This window comes from Arachis duranensis, chromosome 10 (genome assembly GCF_000817695.3).
Source record: "Arachis duranensis cultivar V14167 chromosome 10, aradu.V14167.gnm2.J7QH, whole genome shotgun sequence".
Taxonomy (NCBI): domain Eukaryota; kingdom Viridiplantae; phylum Streptophyta; class Magnoliopsida; order Fabales; family Fabaceae; genus Arachis; species Arachis duranensis.
Window position 1 is genome coordinate 78,522,317 of NC_029781.3, and position 19,007 is coordinate 78,541,323.

A 19,007-nucleotide genomic window follows, 5' to 3' on the forward strand; every position below is an offset into this window, starting at 1 on the left:
CAGGATCAACTCCATTCGTCTTTACAGTCTCACAGATCTGCAAGAACTCAGTTAAAAACTGGTAAGGATCTTCAAATGGAAGTCCATAAAACTTGCAGTTTTGTTGCATTAAGGCAACTAGCTGAGGTTTCAGCTCAAAGTTGTTGGCTCCAATGGCAGGAATGGAGATGCTTCTTCCATCAAATTTGGACGTTGGCTTTGTGAAGTCACCAAGCATTCTCCTTGCATGATTATTATTTTCGGCTGCCATCTCCTTCTCTTGCTCTAATATTTCTGAAAGGTTACCTTTAGATTGTTGTAATCTAGCTTCTCTGAGTTTTCTCTTCAGAGTCCTTTCAGGTTCAGGATCAATTTCAACAAGAGTGCCTTTTTCCTTGTTCCTACTCATATGAAAGAGAAGAAAACAAGAAAAGAAAGAGGAATCCTCTATGTCACAGTATAGAGATTCCTTTACGTTAGTAGAAAAAGAAAGGGGAGAAGAGTGAAGAAGAGTGGGTTCGGATATTTAGATGGAGAGAGGTGAGGATAAGTGTTAGTAATTAAATAATTAAATAGAATAAGAAAAGAGAGGGGAAATTTCAAAAATAATTTTGAAAAAGGGATTAGTAATTTTTGAAATTAAAGATAAGATAAGATTAAAATTAAAATTTAGAACAAAAAGAATTTTTGAAAGAGAGGTGAGATATTTTCGAAAATTAGAGGGGGAAAAGTAGTTAGGTGGTTTTGAAAAAGATAAGAAACAAACAAAAAGTCAAAGAGTTAGTTGAAAAAGATAGTAAAATCAAATTTGAAAAGATAAGAAGATAAGATGTTAGATAAGATATTTTGAAAAAGATAAAATTTTTGAAAAAGATAAGATAAAAGATAAAAAGATTTAATTTTTAAATTTAAAATTACTTACTTCACTAACAAGAAACTACAAGATAAAATTCTAGAACTTAAAGATTGAACCTTTCTTAATAAGAAAGTAACAAACTTCAAATTTTTGAATCAATCACATTAATTATTAGTGAATTTTCGAAAATATGATATAAAAATAAGAAAAAGATTTTGAAAATATTTTGAAAAAGATTTTTTGAAGTTTTCGAAAATAATAAGAAATGAAAAAGATATGATTTTTGAAAAAGATTTTAAAAAAGATAAGATTTTTAAAATTGAAAATTTGACTTGACTTGTAAGAAACAACTAATTTTAAAAAATTTTGACCAAGTCAACCCAAAATTTCGAAAATTTGGAGGGAAATAAGGAAAAAATATTTTTTTGATTTTTGAATTTTTAAAGATGAGAGAGAAAAACATAAAAATGACCCAAAATATGAAAATTTTGGATCAAACACATAATGCATGCAAGAACACTATGAATGTCAAGATGAACACCAAGAACTCTTTGAAGATCATGATGAACATCAAGAACATAATTTTGAAAAATTTTTTATGCAAAGAAAACATGCAAGACACCAAACTTAGAAATTTTTAAGGCTTGGAAAATATGAATGCAAAAATGCACATGAAAAACAACAAAAGACACAAAACAAGAAAACATCAAGATCAAACAAGAATACCAAGAACAACTTGATGATCATGAAGAACACTATGAATGCATGAGATTTTTGAAAAATGCAAGAAAAAATTTTTAAAACATGCAATTGATACCAAACTTAAAAATTGACTCAAGACTCAAACAAGAAACACCAAATATTTTTAGTTTTTATGATTTTATTAATTTTTTTGGATTTTTATTAATTTTAATTTTTTTCGAAAATAAGGTTTGGAGAAACGAAAAAAAAGAAAAGAAAAATTTTGAAAAAGATTTTTGAAAAGAAAATTACCTAATCTGAGCAACAAGATGAACCGTCAGTTGTCCATACTCGAACAATCCCCGGCAACGGCGCCAAAAACTTGGTGGACGAAATTGTGACCCTCTTTGTATTTGCATGAGATTTAAAAATTGGCTCTATTGGAATTTATGATCACAACTCCATTCAACTAACCAGAAAGTGTACTGGGTCGTCCAAGTAATACCTTACGTGAGTAAGGGCCGATCCCACAGAGATTGTTGGTATGAAGCAAGCTATGGTCACCTTGTAAATCTCAGTTAAGTGGATTCATAAAGTCAAATGTGATTAGATTGGATAAATAAAGATAAATAAAATAAAAAGGGATAGAAATACTTATGTAAATCAATAGTGGGAATTTCAGATAGGCGTATGGAGATGCTGTGCTCCTCTTGAATCTCTACTTTCTTATTACATTCATCCAATCCTTCTTACTCCATTCCATGGCAAGCTGTATGTAGGGCATCACCATCATCAATGGCTACTTTTAATCCTCCCGGGAAAATGGTCCTATGCGCTGTCACTGCACAGCTAATCGTCTGGAGGCATCACCCTTGTTGATAGCTAACGCCCAGCCTTCAGAAGTTTGAAGCTCGTCACAGTCATTCAATACCGGAATCCTACTCGGAATACCACAGACAAGGTTAGACTTTCCGGATTTCCGGGATCCTACTCGGAATACCACAGACAAGGTTAGACTTTCCGGATCCCCATGAATGCCGCCATCTATCTAGCTTATACCACGAAGATTCTGTTGGGGAATCTAAGAGATATGCGCCCGGCCTAGATTAGAACGGAAGTGGTTGTCAGTCACGCACGTTCATAGTTGAGAATGATGATGAGTGTCACGGATCATCACATTCATCAAAGTGTTGTGCAACGTATATCTTGGAATAAGAATAAGAGAGAATTGAATAGAAAGTAATAGTAATTGTATTGAAACTTAAGGTACAGCAGAGCTCCACACCCTTAATCTATGGTGTGCAAAAACTCCACCGTTGAAAATACATAAGTGAAAGGTTCAGGCATGGCCGAATGGCCAGCCCCCATGGTCTAAGGACTAGGCATCCAGAGATGTCTAATACACTAGTAAAAAGTCCTATTTATAATAAACTAGCTACTAGGGTTTACATGAGTAAGTAATTGATGCATAAATCCACTTCCGGGGCCCATTTGGTGTATGTTTGGGTTGATCTATCCATGAGCTGAGGCATTTATTGGAGTTGAACTCTAAGTTATAACGTGTTTTGGGCGTTCAACTCCGGATCATGACGTGTTTCTGGCGTTTAACTCCAGACAGCAGCATGTACTTGGCGTTCAACGCCAAGTTACGCTGTCAATTTCCGAATAAAGTATGGACTATTATATATTGCTGGAAGCTCTGGATGTCTACTTTCCAACACCGTTAAGAGCGCGCCAATTGGAGTTCTGTAGCTCCAGAAAATCTATTTCGACTGCAGGGAGGTCAGATTCCAACAGCATCAGCAGTCTTTTTGTCAGCCTTTTTCAGAGTTTTGCTCAAGTCCCTCAATTTCAGCCAGAAATTACCTGAAATCACAGAAAAACACACAAACTCATAGTAAAGTCCAGAAATGTGAATTTAACATAAAAACTAATGAAAACATCCTAAAAGTAGCTTGAACTTACTAAAAACTACCTAAAAACAATGCCAAAAAACGTATAAATTATCCGCTCATCAAAGCTCTTAATGCTATTCTTGCTCAGAACAAGCTTATGTCTCAACAAATAAATCTACTTACTCAACACATGGGTGGCATGCAAGTCTCAGCTATCAACACCCAAAATCCACCTCAAGAGATCTCTTATGACATGGCAGGACATTCAGTGCAGAATGACAACTATGATTATGCTCAATCCTCTTTTGAACAGGTTAATTACATGGGGAGTGATTCTAGAAATCCCAAAAATGACCCATATTCTCAAACATACAATCAAGGATGGAGAAATCACCCAAATTTTGGGTGGAGGGACCAACCCCAGAGACCTCAAAATTTCAACAATAACTCTCAGGGCGGTTTCCAACAAAACAGTTACAAGAACCACCAATCTCAGCCTTAGCAAGCTAACTTTAAATCCAAGGAAGATTCTAATTGGGAGATGATGAGGAGTTTTATGCAGGAAACCAGAGCCTCCATTAGAAACTTGGAAGTGTAAATGGGCCAGCTGAGCAAGCAAATACCTGAGAGGTCTGCAAGTACATTTTCAAGTGATACAGTGGTGAATCCAAGAGAAGACTGCAAGGTTATTTAATTGAGAAGTGGTAAAACAGCTGGCTCTGAGACAATGGCTAATGAAAAGCTAGTTGAAAAGAAAGCTCCATAGGAGAAAAGGGAAGAAGTGGATCACGCCCATCCAAAGCGTACAGACAACCCATTTCCTGATTCTCTTGACACTTATCCTACCTTGCCAAAGGCTCCTGAATACAAGCCAAAAGTGCCATATCCTCAGAGGCTTCAGAAGGCTTCCAAAGAAAAATAGTTTTCAAAATTTTTAGATGTCTTTAAGAAGCTGCAGATCAACATTCCCTTTGCAGAGGCTCTTGAGCAAATGCCTCTCTATGCTAAATTTATGAAAGAATTGTTGACCCACAAGAGGAACTGGAAGGAACAGGAAACAGTAGTGTTAACCAAGGAATGTAGTGCCATTATTCAACACAACCTTCCTGAGAAGATGCCAACCCAGGGAGCTTTGTCATTCCTTGCACCATTGGAGAAGTCACCATTCAGAGAGCTTTATGTGACCTTGGAGCCAGCATCAATCTCATGCCACTCTCAGTGATGAAAAAGCTTCAAATTGAGGAGGTAAAACCCATTCGTATTTCTCTTCAACTTGTTGATCTTTCTATTAAATTACCTGTGGGTGTTATTGAGGATTTACTTGTTAAAGTAGGACCATTCATCTTTTCTGTTGATTTTGTTATATTAGACATGGAAGAGGAGGTAAAATCCTCTATTATACTTGGTAGACCCTTTTTAGCTACAGGTAAAACTCTGACTGATGTACAAAACGGTGAATTAACCCTGAGGGTCAATGAAGAACAGGTGGTCCTTCATGTTTTTGAAGCTCTCAAGCACCCTAATGATTCTGAAGGGTGTATGAAAATAGATGTTATTGAACCACTTGTTCAGGAGGTACTGAAAGCTGAGGTGCTTGATGACATTCTAGATCCCATCTCCGAGTATGAATTAGTTGAAGTCGATAATTCACCACCCCAGAAGACTATGTTTCACACGCCTAGAGCAGAGGAGGAAGCCCCCAAGCTTGAGCTCAAATCCTTACCCCTTCTCTGAAATATGTGTTCTTGTGTGAGAATGACTCATATCCAGTGATTATTAGCTCTTCCCTGAAGCCTGAAGAGGAAGAGGCGCTTATTTCAGTACTTAAGAGTCATAAAATAGCTCTTGGGTGGACCATTAGTGACTTGAAGGGGATTAGTCCAACTAAGTGTATGCACAAGATCCTCTTTGAAGATGATGCTAAACCAGTTGTGCAACCACAAAGGAGACTCAATCCAACCATGAAAGAGGTGGTCCAAAAAGAGGTAATGAAACTATGGGAAGCAGGAATTATTTATCTTATTTCTGACAGTCCTTGGGTAAGTCCTGTACAAGTAGTTCCCAAGAAAGGAGGGATGACAGTGATCAAGAATGAAAAGAATAAGCTTATCCCCACAAGAACAGTCACAGGGTGGAGAATGTGTATAGACTACAGGAGGCTCAACACTGCTACAAGGAAGGATCATTTTCCCCTGCCTTTCATTGATCAGATGCTTGAGAGGTTAGCTAGTCATGCATTTTATTGTTTTCTAGATGGATATTCTGGATATAATCAAATTGCTGTGGACCCTCAAGATCAGGAGAAGACAGCATTCACATGCCCCTTTGGAGTATTTGCCTACAAAAGAATGCCTTTTGGACTTTACAATGCTCCAGCAACTTTTTAGAGGTGTATGCTTTCAATTTTTTCTGATATGGTTGAAAAGTTTATTGAGGTATTTATGGATGACTTTTCTATTTTTGGTAATTCTTTTGAATCCTGCCTTAAGCATTTATCTCTTGTCTTGAAACGATGTTAAGAATCAAACCTTGTTTTAAATTGGGAAAATATCATTTTATGGTTACAGAAGGTATTGTTCTTGGATACCAAATTTCAAGTAAGGGAATTGAGGTTGATAGAGCAAAGGTGGAAATAATTGAAAAATTACCACCACCAACTAATGTTAAGGCAGTCAGGAGTTTCTTGGGTCATGCAGGATTTTATAGAAGATTTATAAAGGATTTTTCTAAAATTGCTAAACCTCTAAGCAACCTCTTGGTTGCTGATGTTCCTTTTGTCTTTGATTCTGATTGCTTGCATGCTTTTGAAACTCTGAAAGCAAACCTTACCTCTGCTCCCATTATAGCTCCCCCTGACTGGGATCTACCATTTGAATTAATGTATGATGCTAGTGACTTTGCTATAGGAGCTGTTTTAGGACAGAGGCATGGTAAACTTGTACATGTCATTTACTATGCCAGTCGTGTGTTAAATGATGTCCAAAAGAATTACACAACTACAGAAAAGGAATTATTAGCTGTTGTGTATGTTGTTGATAAGTTTAGATCCTATTTACTTGGTTCTAAGGTTATTATTTATACTGATCATACTGCTTTGAAGTACCTTCTAACCAAACAGGATTCTAAACCAAGATTAATCAGATGGGTGTTACTCCTTCAAGAGTTTGATATTGAGATAAAAGATAGGAAATGGTCAAAGAATCAAGTAGCTGACCATCTTTCCAGAATTGAGCCTGAAGCAGGAGTACAATCACCCACAGCTGTGACTGAGACGTTCTCGGATGAGCAATTGTTCCTCATTCAGCAGGCACCATGGTTTGCAGACATTGCAAATTATAAGGCCATGAATTTTATCCCAAGGGAGTACAGTAGGCAACAAGTGAAGAAGCTATTGACTGATTCAAAGTACTACATTTGGGAAGAACCATACCTTTTTAAAAGGTGTTTAGATGGAATCATCCGGAGGTGTGTCCCAGATGAAGAAAAATAGCAGATTCTCTAGCACTGTCATGGTTCTGAGTATGGAGGCCACTTTGGTGGTTGGTGGATGAAATTGTGATCAACAATAATGGCTCTTTGGCATGTAACTAAAAACTAACTCAGCACTTTCTTTTCACAACTCCGTTCAATTTAACCAGCAAGTGTACTAGGTCATCCAAGTAATACCTTACGTGAGTAAGGGTCGATCCCACAGAGATTGTTGGTATGAAGCAAGCTATGGTTACCTTGTAAATCTCAGTTAGGCAGATTAAATGGTTTTGGGTTTCAAAAATTAATAATAAAGAGAAAATAAAAAGGGATAGAAATACTTATGTAAATCAATAGTGGGAATTTCAGATAGGCGTATGGAGATGCTGTGCTCCTCTCGAATCTCTACTTTTTTATTACATTCATCCAATCCTTCTTACTCCTTTCCATGGCAAGCTGTCTGTAGGGCATCACCATCATCATTGGCTACTTTTGATCCTCTCGGGAATATGGTCCTATGCGCTGTCACTGCACGGCTAATCGTCTGGAGGCATCACCCTTGCTGATAGCTACATCCCATCCTCTCAGTGAAAATGGTCCAAATGCTCTATCACAGCACGACTAATCATCTGTCGGTTCTCAATCAAGTTGGAGTAGAATCCATTGATTCTTTTGCGTTTGTCATCATGCCCAGCCTTCAGGAGTTTGAAGCTCGTCACAGTCATTTAATACCGGAATCCTACTCGGAATACCACAGACAAGGTTAGACTTTCCGGATTCCCATGAATGCCGCCATCTATCTAGCTTATACCACGAAGATTCTGTTGGGGAATCTAAGAGATATGCGCCCGGTCTAAGGTAGAACGGAAGTGGTTGTCAGTCACGTACGTTCATAGGTGAGAATGATGATGAGTGTCACGGATCATCACATTCATCAAAGTGTTGTGCAACGTATATCTTGGAATAACAATAAAAGAGAATTGAATAGAAAGTAATAGTAATTGTATTGAAACTTGAGGTATAGCAGAGCTCCACACCCTTAATCTATGGTGTGTAGAAATTCCACCGTTGAAAATACATAAGTGAAAGGTTCAGGCATGGCCGAATGGCCAGCCCCCTGAATGATCAAATGACCGAATGATCAAAGACTAAAAAGTCAAAAGATTAAACTGTCAAAATATGTCTAATACAATAGTAACTTATCCTATTTATACTAGACTAGCTACTAGGGTTTACATGAGTAAGTAATTGATGCATAAATCCACGTCCGGGGCCCACTTGGTGTATGTTTGGGCTGAGCTTGATCTATCCACGAGCTGAGGCTTCTCTTGGAGTTGAACTCCAAGTTATAACGTGTTTTGGGCGTTCAACTCCGGATCATGACGTGTTTCTGGCGTTTAACTCTAGACAGCAGCATGTACTTGGCGTTTAACGCCAAGTTACGTCATCAATTTCCGAATAAAGTATGAACTATTATATATTGCTGGAAAGATCTGGATGTCTACTTTCCAACGCCGTTAAGAGCGCACCAATTGGAGTTCTGTAGCTCCAGAAAATCTATTTTGAATGCAGGGAGGTCAGATTCCAACAACATCAGCAGTCCTTTTGTCAACCTTTTTTCAAAGTTTTGCTCAAGTCTCTCAATTTCAGCCAGAAATTACCTGAAATCACAGAAAAACACACAAACTCATAGTAAAGTCCAGAAATGTAAATTTAACATAAAAACTAATGAAAACATCCCTAAAAGTAGCTTGAACTTACTAAAAACTACCTAAAAACAATGCCAAAAAGCGTATAAATTATCCGCTCATCAGTGGTGAAAGGACAGCTACAAAGGTTCTTCAGAGCGAATTTTACTGGCCGAATCTCTTCAGGGACTCAAGAACATTTGTAAAGCACTGTGGCAGATGTGAAAAAGCTCCAAATTTCCCTGTAAACCATGAAATGCCACAGCGGGGGATTCTTGAGGTTGAGTTGTTTGATGTGTGGGGTATTGATTTCATGGGAACTTTTCCACCCTCACATTCAAACAACTATATTCTAGTGACAGTTAACTATGTATCTAAGTGGGTGGAAGCCGTGGCTTTGCCCACCAATGATGCCAAAGTGGTAATGAGCTTTCTTCAGAGATATATCTTTAGCCGGTTTGGTGTCCCAAGGACACTCATTAGTGATGGTGGAAGGCATTTCTGCAATCGTCAGCTGGACTCTCTTCTTCAAAGATATGGAGTCCGTCATAAAGTGGCAACCCCCTATCATCCTCAGACAAGTGGACAGGTTGAAGTTTCCAATAGGGAACTTAAGAGGATTCTAGAGAAGACTGTCAGTGTTTCAAGAAAGGACTGGTCTAAGACGCTTGAAGATGCTCTTTGGGCATACCGGACAGTGTACAAGACTCCCATTGGCATGTCCCCTTATCAGTTGGTCTATGGCAAAGCCTGTCACTTGCCAGTTGAGCTGGAGCATAAAACTTACTGGGCAATCAGATACCTGAACCTTGATTCAGAAGCTGTAGGAATTAAGCGAATGCTTCAATTGAATGAGCTTGACAAATTCAGATACTCAGCCTATGAGAATTCTAAGCTCTATAAGGAGAGAAATAAGCTATTGCATGACAGGAAGATAGCCATCAGAGTCTTTGAACCAGGACAGAGAGTGCTTCTGTATAATTCAAGGCTCAAATTTTTTCCCGGGAAGCTGAAATCCCGATGGTCAGGATCATTTATGGCTACCGGAGCTTCACCATATGGACATGTGGAAATACAGGAAGAGAATTCTGACAGAAAATTTACAGTGAATGGCCAGAGGTTGAAGCACTATCTTGGAGGCGAGATTGATCGCCAGAGGTCCACTCATCTGCTGAACTAGCAGAGCTGACCATCAAGCTAGTGACGTTAAAGAAGCGCTTGTCAGGAGGCAACCCGATAATCTCGTATCCTTAGCTATTTTTATTTTTCGTAGTAGTAGTTTTCTTACTAATTCTCTGATCATGCAGCTATGTTATTCCAGGAACCAAACACCTCAAGCTAACATTTCAAAAAAAAGAAAATAAGAGAGGGAGAGAGCACACGACGCGCAAGCGTCACTGATGCGTACGCGTCAGATGGATGTGTGTGGAAAAATAAATTTGACAGAGAGTTGCGCAGGAGTGGCGCCAGAATGATGCCTTTCACACAAACGATCCCACGCGTTCGCGTACCTCACGCGCTCGCGTCGTTTGTGATTTTCGCCATTCACGCGGGCGCGTCACCGATGCGAATGCGAGACCTGCATATTCAACGTAAAAGAGTGTTTGAGTAGAGCGTTGTGCTAGATTGGGGCAGGAAGTGTGCTAAAAGCACAAATTTGGGCACGCAGACGCGTGACTGACGCATCCGCGTCAGTTGCACATATGGCCATCCATGCGAGCGCGTGCACGGCGCGAATGCGTTGTATGAAAATTTGGCCCCCAAGCCATGCAAACAGAGAGTCGCGCGGGCGCTCGGGTGGCTTCGCGCAAATTGCACAAAATCCAGGGCACGCGGACGCGTGCCTGACGCTTACGCGTCATTATGAAAAATTCACGACCCACGCGTACGCGTTGCCGTCGCTGCACCATTTTTCACTTTTCTTTCTCTCTCTCCCAATCCTAATTCTCTCTTATTCTTCTTTCCTCTCACTATTTATTCTTGTTTTTAGTTCTTCTTTGCTTGAGGACAAGCAAACCTTTAAGTTTGGTGTTGACGCTGCGCTTATGGGTTTTCTGGCACAAAAGGGAGGCGAATCATCTTCACTGAGGAACATAACCTGAAGAATAAAGCGACCGCTAGGATAACTAAGGTGGTTGAGCTCCTTTCATTTTTTATTCATCCCCTCTTTTTCTATGTTATGTTCCGATTTTCTGCTATTTTTCTTTGTTTGTTGCATGATCCTTTATTAGTTAGAATTCTAGGACTAGTTTAGTTTTCTTTTAATTGCTTTAATGCTGAAAAGATGTTTTGATTTTGAATGCATGACATGAACAGTGCATATTTGAATTTGAATCAAAGGATGTTGATATATAAGGAACATGAATTTAGAGAATTATTATGACTTCTCTGAAATAAACAAAAATTTAATCCTTGAAGCAAAAGAAACAGCAAAAGAAAAAATAAATAATAAATAAATAAATAATAATAATAAAAGCAAGGTCTAAAGCTCTAAGCATCAATGACTAGGAAGGTCATACATGATTAAAAGCTCGAAGAGTTGTTTCCCTAGTCATATGCTTGTGGTGTGATTGTGTCAAGTAATCCTTGAGACAGAACACTTAGAGTCGAGACCAAGTGCGTTTAACAGAGTCAGCCAAAGGCTATGAGCACCACTGTCTGGGAGTAACTGAAAGAAAAATCATGACTCAAAGAGAGTCCCCCAGTTAAGTGCTTGTGGTGTTTTTGTGTCAAGTAACCCTTGAGACAAAACATTTAAAGTCACGGCTAGGCTCAAGGTGTAAAGCACCAAAGAAAAATAAATTAAAGTGAATTTTGTTGTGTTCAAGGATTAAATTGAAATATAAAAGATCAGAGAATTCATAATATTATCCGGATTCTAATTCCGAATAACATTAACATTCCTCTGATTCAAAGGAGAGTGAGATGGCAAACCTATTCAGGATTGCAGTTGTAAACCACAGTATAAGAAGAGACACGAGTTTAATCGAACTCTCATTCTCGTGCAAATTCACATCATAAGCTTATATTAGTTTTGGTTGCTTGAGGACAAGCAACAGTTTAAGTTTGGTGTTGTGATGCGTGAGCATCTTGTCTATCTTTTCCTAGTGAATTTGTACTTAAATTGTTGAGTTTAACTAAGAACTAATTATATTTTAGCCACTATGGATGCTATTTTGAGTTTTGGGCAATTTCATTTATTTCAGGTAGCATATGGCGGAATTTGACGGAGTCTCTATAGCACAAGAATCAAAGGAGATGGCTGCAGGGAGCGACGCGCACACGCACCTGACGCGTGCGCGTGATCTGGAAGTATCCATGGCGACGCGTACGCGTGACTGACGCGTACGCGTGATTTGAAGAATTGCTCAGCGACGCTTCCGCGTGACCGACGCATTCGCGTGACTTGCGAAGAAGACCAGCGACGCGTACGCGTGACTGACGCGTACGCGTAACGTGCGCGATCTGCAAAATTTACAGAAATTGCTGGTATGGATTTTGGGCCACGTTTTGACCCATTTTCTAGCCCAGAAAACACAGATTAGAAGTTGTAGAACAGATAAATCAAGTGGTCCAAGTGGTCCCCACCCATCAACTGAAGATCTGTTAATTAATTCGAATTTAAATTCCAAATCTTATCTTTTAGGAAAAGATATTATTTTTAGATAATTAAATTTTAAATTTATTAGGATTAGTTATAAATAGAAATTTAGATGCCATCAGATAGAACTCGGTACATTTAGACACGGTACATTTTGACAAACCTTATTTTTTTCTTTGAACCATGAGCAAATAATCCTCCATTGTTAAGGTTAGGAGCTCTGTCTATTTTCATGGATTGATTCGTTTGATCTTTTTAATTTAATTCATGTCTTGATTTATATTTCAATAATTGTTTTCGTTCTTTATTTTATGAATATGGGTCGAACGGAAGTATGACCCATGTTCTAATTGAGTTCTTGTAAAACTTGGAAAAGCTCTTTACTTGAACAACAGCTTGAAAACATATTATACTGAATTTCTAATTGTTTGTATTTAATGGAATATGTAACATATAATCCCTTTATTTTTGGATAATTATGATTCTTTTGGCATATAAACTAGAAATTGATCATCACCCTCTAATTGGAATTAATTGACCAAGGAATTAGCAGTTAATGAATTTTAGAGGAGATTAGGAAGGTCTAAGGAATTAGGGTCTAGTCACATATAGTTTGCCATGAAATTAAATCTTGCAGGATTAAATTAATTAGTAATAAAAGTTAATCCGGAAAATAGATAATTCTGAAACCTTAACTGCTTTCTCAATATTTTATTCCCAACTTATTTATCTGCCTTTCTGAAATTCTTAATTTACTTTAAAATGCTCTTTGAACTCCCAATACTATTTTTGCTTGTCTAACTAATCCTATCAAACGCTATTGTTGCTTAATCCATCAATCCTCATGGGATCGACCCTTACTCACATAAGGTATTACTTGGTTCGACCCGGTGCACTTGCCGGTTAGTTTGTGGGTTGTAAAATACCGCACCACATATTTCATGAATGACTTGTGTATTTGAACCATCATTAGATGTTTGGAAAAATGATGTAGTTACTCTGTCATTCTCTTTATGTACGTATTTAAATAAATACTTGATTGCAGAAGTTTGGCATGTATGCTCTACGTTAATGTGGCAACCATACTTCAACAACAATGATGGATTATATGGTAACACATTCCTCTTCTTTATAGTATGAAAATTGTCAAGTCGCTTGTACTTTGGGAAGCCAATCTCATCAGTTGTAGTCCAAGCTCTGAATTTCTTAGGAAAGTATTTAGAACATTGATGAGCGGATAATTTATACGCTTTTTGGCATTATTTTTACATAGTTTTTAGTATGTTTTATTCACTTTTTAGTATATTTTTATTAGTTTTTAAGCAAAATTCACATTTCTGGACTTTACTATGAGTTTGTGTATTTTTCTGTGATTTTAGGTATTTTCTGGCTGAAATTGAGGGACCTGCGCAAAAATCTGATTCAGAGACTAACAAAGGACTGCTGATGCTGTTGGATTCTGACCTCCCTGCACTCGAAATAGGTTTTTTCAAGATACAGATATCGAAATAGCGCGCTCTCAATTGTGTTGGAAAGTAGACATCCATGGCTTTCCAGCAATATATAATAGTCCATACTTTGACCAAGTTTAGATGATGCAAACTGGCGTTCAACGCCAGCTTTCTGCCATATTCTGGCGTTAAACGCCAGAAACAAGTTGCAAGCCAGAGTCAAACGCCAGAAACAAGTTACAAACTGGCGTTTAACTCCAAAGAAGGCCTCTACATGTGAAAGCTTCAATGCTCAGCTCAAGCACACACCAAGTGGGCCCGGAAGTGGATTTCTGCATCATTTACTTAATTTTGTAACCCTAGTAACTAGTTTAGTATAAATAGAACTTTTTACTATTGTACTAGGGGTCTTTTTCCCTATTTTCAAATTCATATGCCATTTGGGGAGGCTGGCCATTCGGCCATGCCTAGACCTTGTACTTATGTATTTTTAACGGTGGAGTTTCTACACACCATAGATTAAGGTGTGGAGCTCTGCTGTCCCTCGAGTATTAATGCAAAGTAGTATTATTCTTCTATCCACTTCAAGCTTATTCTTATTCTAAGATATTCACTCGCACTTCAACCTGATCAATGTGATTATCCGTGACACTCATCACCATTCTCAATTATGAACGCGTGCCTAACAAACACTTCCATTCTACCTGCGAAAGCTAGAAAGTTTATCTCTTTGGTTTCTAATCAATGATTCACATCGACTCCCCTTTGACAATGGGGCATCTGAATCTGAGATTGGAATCTTCGTGGTATAGGCTAGAATTAATTGGCAGCATTCTTGAGATCCAGAAAGCCTAAACTTTGTCTGTGGTATTCCGAGTAGGATCTAGGAAGGGATGACTGTGACGAGTTTCAAACTCGCGACTGTGGGGCGTAGTGACAGACACAAAAGGATCATTGGATCTTATTCCCACACGATTGAGAACCAACAGCTGATTAGCCATGCGGTAGCTGTGCATGGTATTTTTCATCCGAGATGAGCAATCCGACAGTTGATTAGCCGTACAGAAACCGTAGAGGACCATTTTCACTGAGAGGACGGGAAGTAGCCAATGACAACGGTGATGCCCAACATACAGCTTGCCATGGAAAGGAGTATGAAGGATTGGATGAAGGCAGTAGGAAAGCAGAGATTCAAAAGGGATAAAGCATCTCTATACACTTATCTGAAATTCCCACCAATGATTTACATAAGTATCTCTATCTTTATTTTATGTTTTATTTATCTTTTAATTATCAAAATTCTATAACCATTTGAATCCGCCTGACTGAGATTTACAATATGACCATAGCTTGTTTCAAGCCGACAATCTCCGTGGGATCGACCCTTACTCACGTAAGGTTTATTAGTTGCACGACCCAGTGCACTTGCTGGTTAGTTGTGCGAAGTTGTGAAAAAGAGTTGAGATTACAATTGTGTGTACCAAGTTGTTGGCGCCATTGAGATCACAATTTCATGCACCAAGTTGATGCGCCGTTGCCGGGGATTGTTCGAGTTTGGACAACTGACGGTTCATCTTGTTGCTCAGATTAGGTAATTTTCTTCTTGTTTTAACCATTATTTTATTTTATTTTGAAAAAAAAGTTTTCAAAAATCTTTCAAAATTTTTCTTCTTTTTTCATTTTTCAAAAAAAAAATAATTTTTGAAAAACAAAAAAAATTTATAAATTCATAAAAATAAAAAATATTTTGTGTTTAGTGTTTGAGTCTAGTGTCAATTTTTAAGTTTGGTGTCTTGCATGTTTTAATTTTTCTAAAAAAATTTTCAAATATTCATGCATTGCATTCTTCATGATCTTCGAGTTGTTCTTGATGAGTCTTTTTGGTTGATCTTCATATTTTTTTGTTTTGTGTCTTTCCTTATTTTTCCTATGCATTTTTAGTTTGTTAGTGTCTAAGCATTAAAAATTTCTAAGTTTGGTGTCTTGCATGTTTTTCTTTTCTTGAAAATTTTTCAAAAATAAGTTCTTGATGTTCATCATGATCTTCAAAGTGTTCTTGGTGTTCATATTGACATTCAAAGTGTTCTTGCATGCATCATGTGTTTTGATTCATAATTTTTATGTTTTGAGTCATTTAGTTATTTTTATCTCTCCTCATAAAAAATTCAAAAATAAAAAAAATATCTTTTCCTTATTTTACTCATAAATTTTGAATTTTTGGGTTGACTTAGTCAAAAAATTTTAAAATAAGTTGTTTCTTGTTAGTTAAGTCAAGATTTCAATTTCAAAAAAATTTTATCTTTTCAAAATCAAATCTTTTCTTTTTTCTTTTATTATTTTCGAAAATTCTTTAAAATTAATTTTCAAAAATCGTTTTCTTAATTTTATCTTCTATTTTCAAAATTAATACTAACAATTAATGTTTTGATTCAAAAATTTCAAGTTTGTTACTTTCTTGTTAAGAAAGATTCAAACTTTAAATTTTAGAATCATATCTTTTGATTTCTTGTGAGTCAAGTCATTAGTTCTGATTTTAAAAATCAAATCTTTTTCAAAATAAATTTTAATCATATCTTTTCAATCATATCTTTTTTTTCAAATCATATCTTTTTCAAAAATTTGATTTCAAAAATCTTTTCTAACTTCCTATCTTTTCAAAATTGATTTCAAATCTTTTTCAACTAACTAATTGACTTTTTTGTTTGTTTTACTATTTCTTATCTTTTTCAAAACCACCTAACTACTTTTCTCTCTCTAATTTTCGAAAATCACCTCCCTCTTTTTCAAAATTCTTTTAATTAACTAATTATTTCAAATTATAATTTTAATTTTATTCCCATTCTTAATTTTTGAATTCTAACTAATAATTAAAATAAAAACAAAAATAATTTTCTTTTCTTAAAATTAAAGTTCGAAAACTCCTCTCTCTCATCTCTTTCTATTTATTTATTTAATCACTAACACTCTTCTCTTCTTCTTATAATTTGAACTCTTTCTTCCTCTTTGTGTTCGAATTCTTCTCTTCTCCTTCTCCTATTCTTATCTTCTTCTACTCACATAAAGGAATCTCTATACTGTGACATAGAGGAGTCCTCTTCTTTTTTGTTCTCTTCTTTTTCACATGAGCAGGAGCAAGGATAAGAACATTCTTGTTGAAACTGATCCGGAACCTGAAAGAACTCTGAAGAGGAAGCTAAGAGAAGCTAAACCACAACACTCTGAAGAGGACTTTACTGAAATTTTTGAAAAAGAAGTAGAGATGGCCGAACCCAATAACAATGGTAGAGGTACAAGAAAGATGCTTGGTGACTTCACTGCACTAATTCTGACTTCCATGGAAGAAGCATCTCAATCCTTGCCATTGGAGTAAACAATTTTGAGCTTAAGCCTTGATTAGTTTCTCTGATGCAACAGAATTGCAAGTTTCATGGACTTCCATCAGAAGATCCTTTTCAGTTCTTAACTGAATTTTTGCAGATCTGTGATACTGTTAAGACCAATGGAGTCGATCCCGAGGTCTATAAGCTTATGGTTTTCCCTTTTGTTGTAAGAGACAGAGCTAGAACATGGTTGGACTCTCAACCTAGAGATAGCCTGAACTCTTTGGATAAGCTGGTCACCGCTTTCTTAGCCAAGTTCTTTCCTCCTCAAAAGCTGAGCAAGCTTAGAGTGGATGTTCAAACCTTCAAGCAGAAAGAAGGTGAATCCCTCTATGAAGCTTGGGAGAGATACAAGCAACTGATCAAAAAGTGTCCCTCTGACATGCTTTCAGAATGGACCATCCTGGATATATTCTACGATGGTCTGTCTGAATTGTCTAAGATGTCATTGGACCATTCTGCAGGTGGATCTATTCACTTGAAGAAAACACCTGCAGAAGCTCAGGAACTCATTGACATGGTTGCAAATAACCAGTTCATGTACACTTCTGAAAGGAATCCTGTGAGTAATGGGACGCCTTAGAGGAAGGGAGTTCTTGAAATTGATGCTCTGAATGCCATATTGGCTCAGAACAAAATATTGACTCAACAAGTCAGTATGATTTTTTAGAGTCTGAATGGTTTGCAAAATGCATCCAACAGTACTAAAGAAGCATCTTCTGAAGAAGAAGCTTATGATCCTGAGAACCCTGTAATGGCAGAGGTGAATTACATAGGTGAAGCCTATGGAAACACCTATAATCCCTCATGGAGAAATCATCCAAATTTCTCATGGAAGGATCAACAAAAGCCTCAACAAGGCTTTAACAATAATAATGGTGGAAGAAACAGGTTTAGCAATGGCAAGCCTTTTCCATCATCCTCTCAGCAACAGGCAGAGAATTCTGAGCAGAGCCCCTTTAGCTTAGCAAACATAGTCTCTGATCTATCTAAGACCACTCTAAGTTTCATGAATGAAACAAGGTCCTCCATTAGAAATTTGGAGGCACAAGTGGGCCGCTGAGTAAAAGAGTCACTGAAACTCCTCCTACTACTTTCCCAAGCAATACAGAAGAGAATCCAAAAAGAGAGTGCAAGGCCATAACCTTACCTGGTGTGGCCGAACCTAGAGAGGAGGAGGAGGACGTGAATCCCAGTGAGGAAGACCTCATGGGACGTCCTCTGGACAAAAGGAGTTCCCATTTGAGGAACCTAAGGAATATGACGCTCATCTAGAGACCATAGAGATTCTATTGAACCTACTTCTACCATTCATGAGCTTTGATGACTATTCCTCCTCTAGAGAGGATGAAGATATCACTGAAGAGCAAGTTGCTAAGTACATTGGAGCAATCATGAAGCTGAATGCCAAGTTGTTTGGTAATGAGACTTGGGTGGATGAACCCTCCCTGCTCACCAATGAACTGAATGACTTGGTTAGGCAGACATTACCTCAAAAGAAACAGGATCCTGGTAAATTTTTAATTCCCTGTACTATAGGCACCATGACTTTTGAGAAGGCTCTGTGTGACCTGGGGTCAGGCATAAACTTAATGCCACTCTCTGTAATGGAGAAACTGGGAATCTTTGAGGTACAGGCTGCCAAATTTTCATTAGAGATGGCAGACAAATCAATGAAACAGGCTAATGGACAGGTAGAGGACGTGCTAGTAAAGGTCAAAGGCCTTTACATCCCTGCTGATTTCCTAATCCTAGACACTGGGAAGGATGAGGATGAATCCATCATCCTTGGAAGACCCTTCCTAGCCACAGCAAAGGCTATGATTGATGTGGACAGAGGAGAGTTGATCCTTCAATTGAATGAGGACTACCTTGTGTTTAAAACTCAAGGATTTCCCTCTGTAACCATGGAGAGGAAGCAAGGAAAGTTTCTCTCAATGCAGAGTCAAACAAAGCCCCCACAGTCAAACTCTAAGTTTGGTGTTGGGAGGCCACAACCAAACTCTAA

General features: G+C 37.6%; 1 protein-coding gene and 1 non-coding gene across 2 annotated transcripts; one reads left to right on the forward strand and one right to left on the reverse strand.

Moving 5' to 3' along the window:
- Positions 1-9,285: 9,285 nt before the first annotated feature.
- On the forward strand, positions 9,286-9,747 carry LOC107470335 (uncharacterized). The gene has a single exon (XM_016089723.1). It carries the CDS (start codon positions 9,286-9,288, stop codon positions 9,745-9,747), a length of 462 nt encoding a protein of 153 aa, XP_015945209.1.
- Positions 9,748-17,279: 7,532 nt separating this feature from the next.
- LOC127743635 (small nucleolar RNA R71) lies at positions 17,280-17,387 on the reverse strand. The gene has a single exon (XR_008005019.1). It is a non-coding gene; the product is annotated as a small nucleolar RNA R71 (small nucleolar RNA).
- Between the last annotated feature and the right edge of the window lie 1,620 nt (positions 17,388-19,007).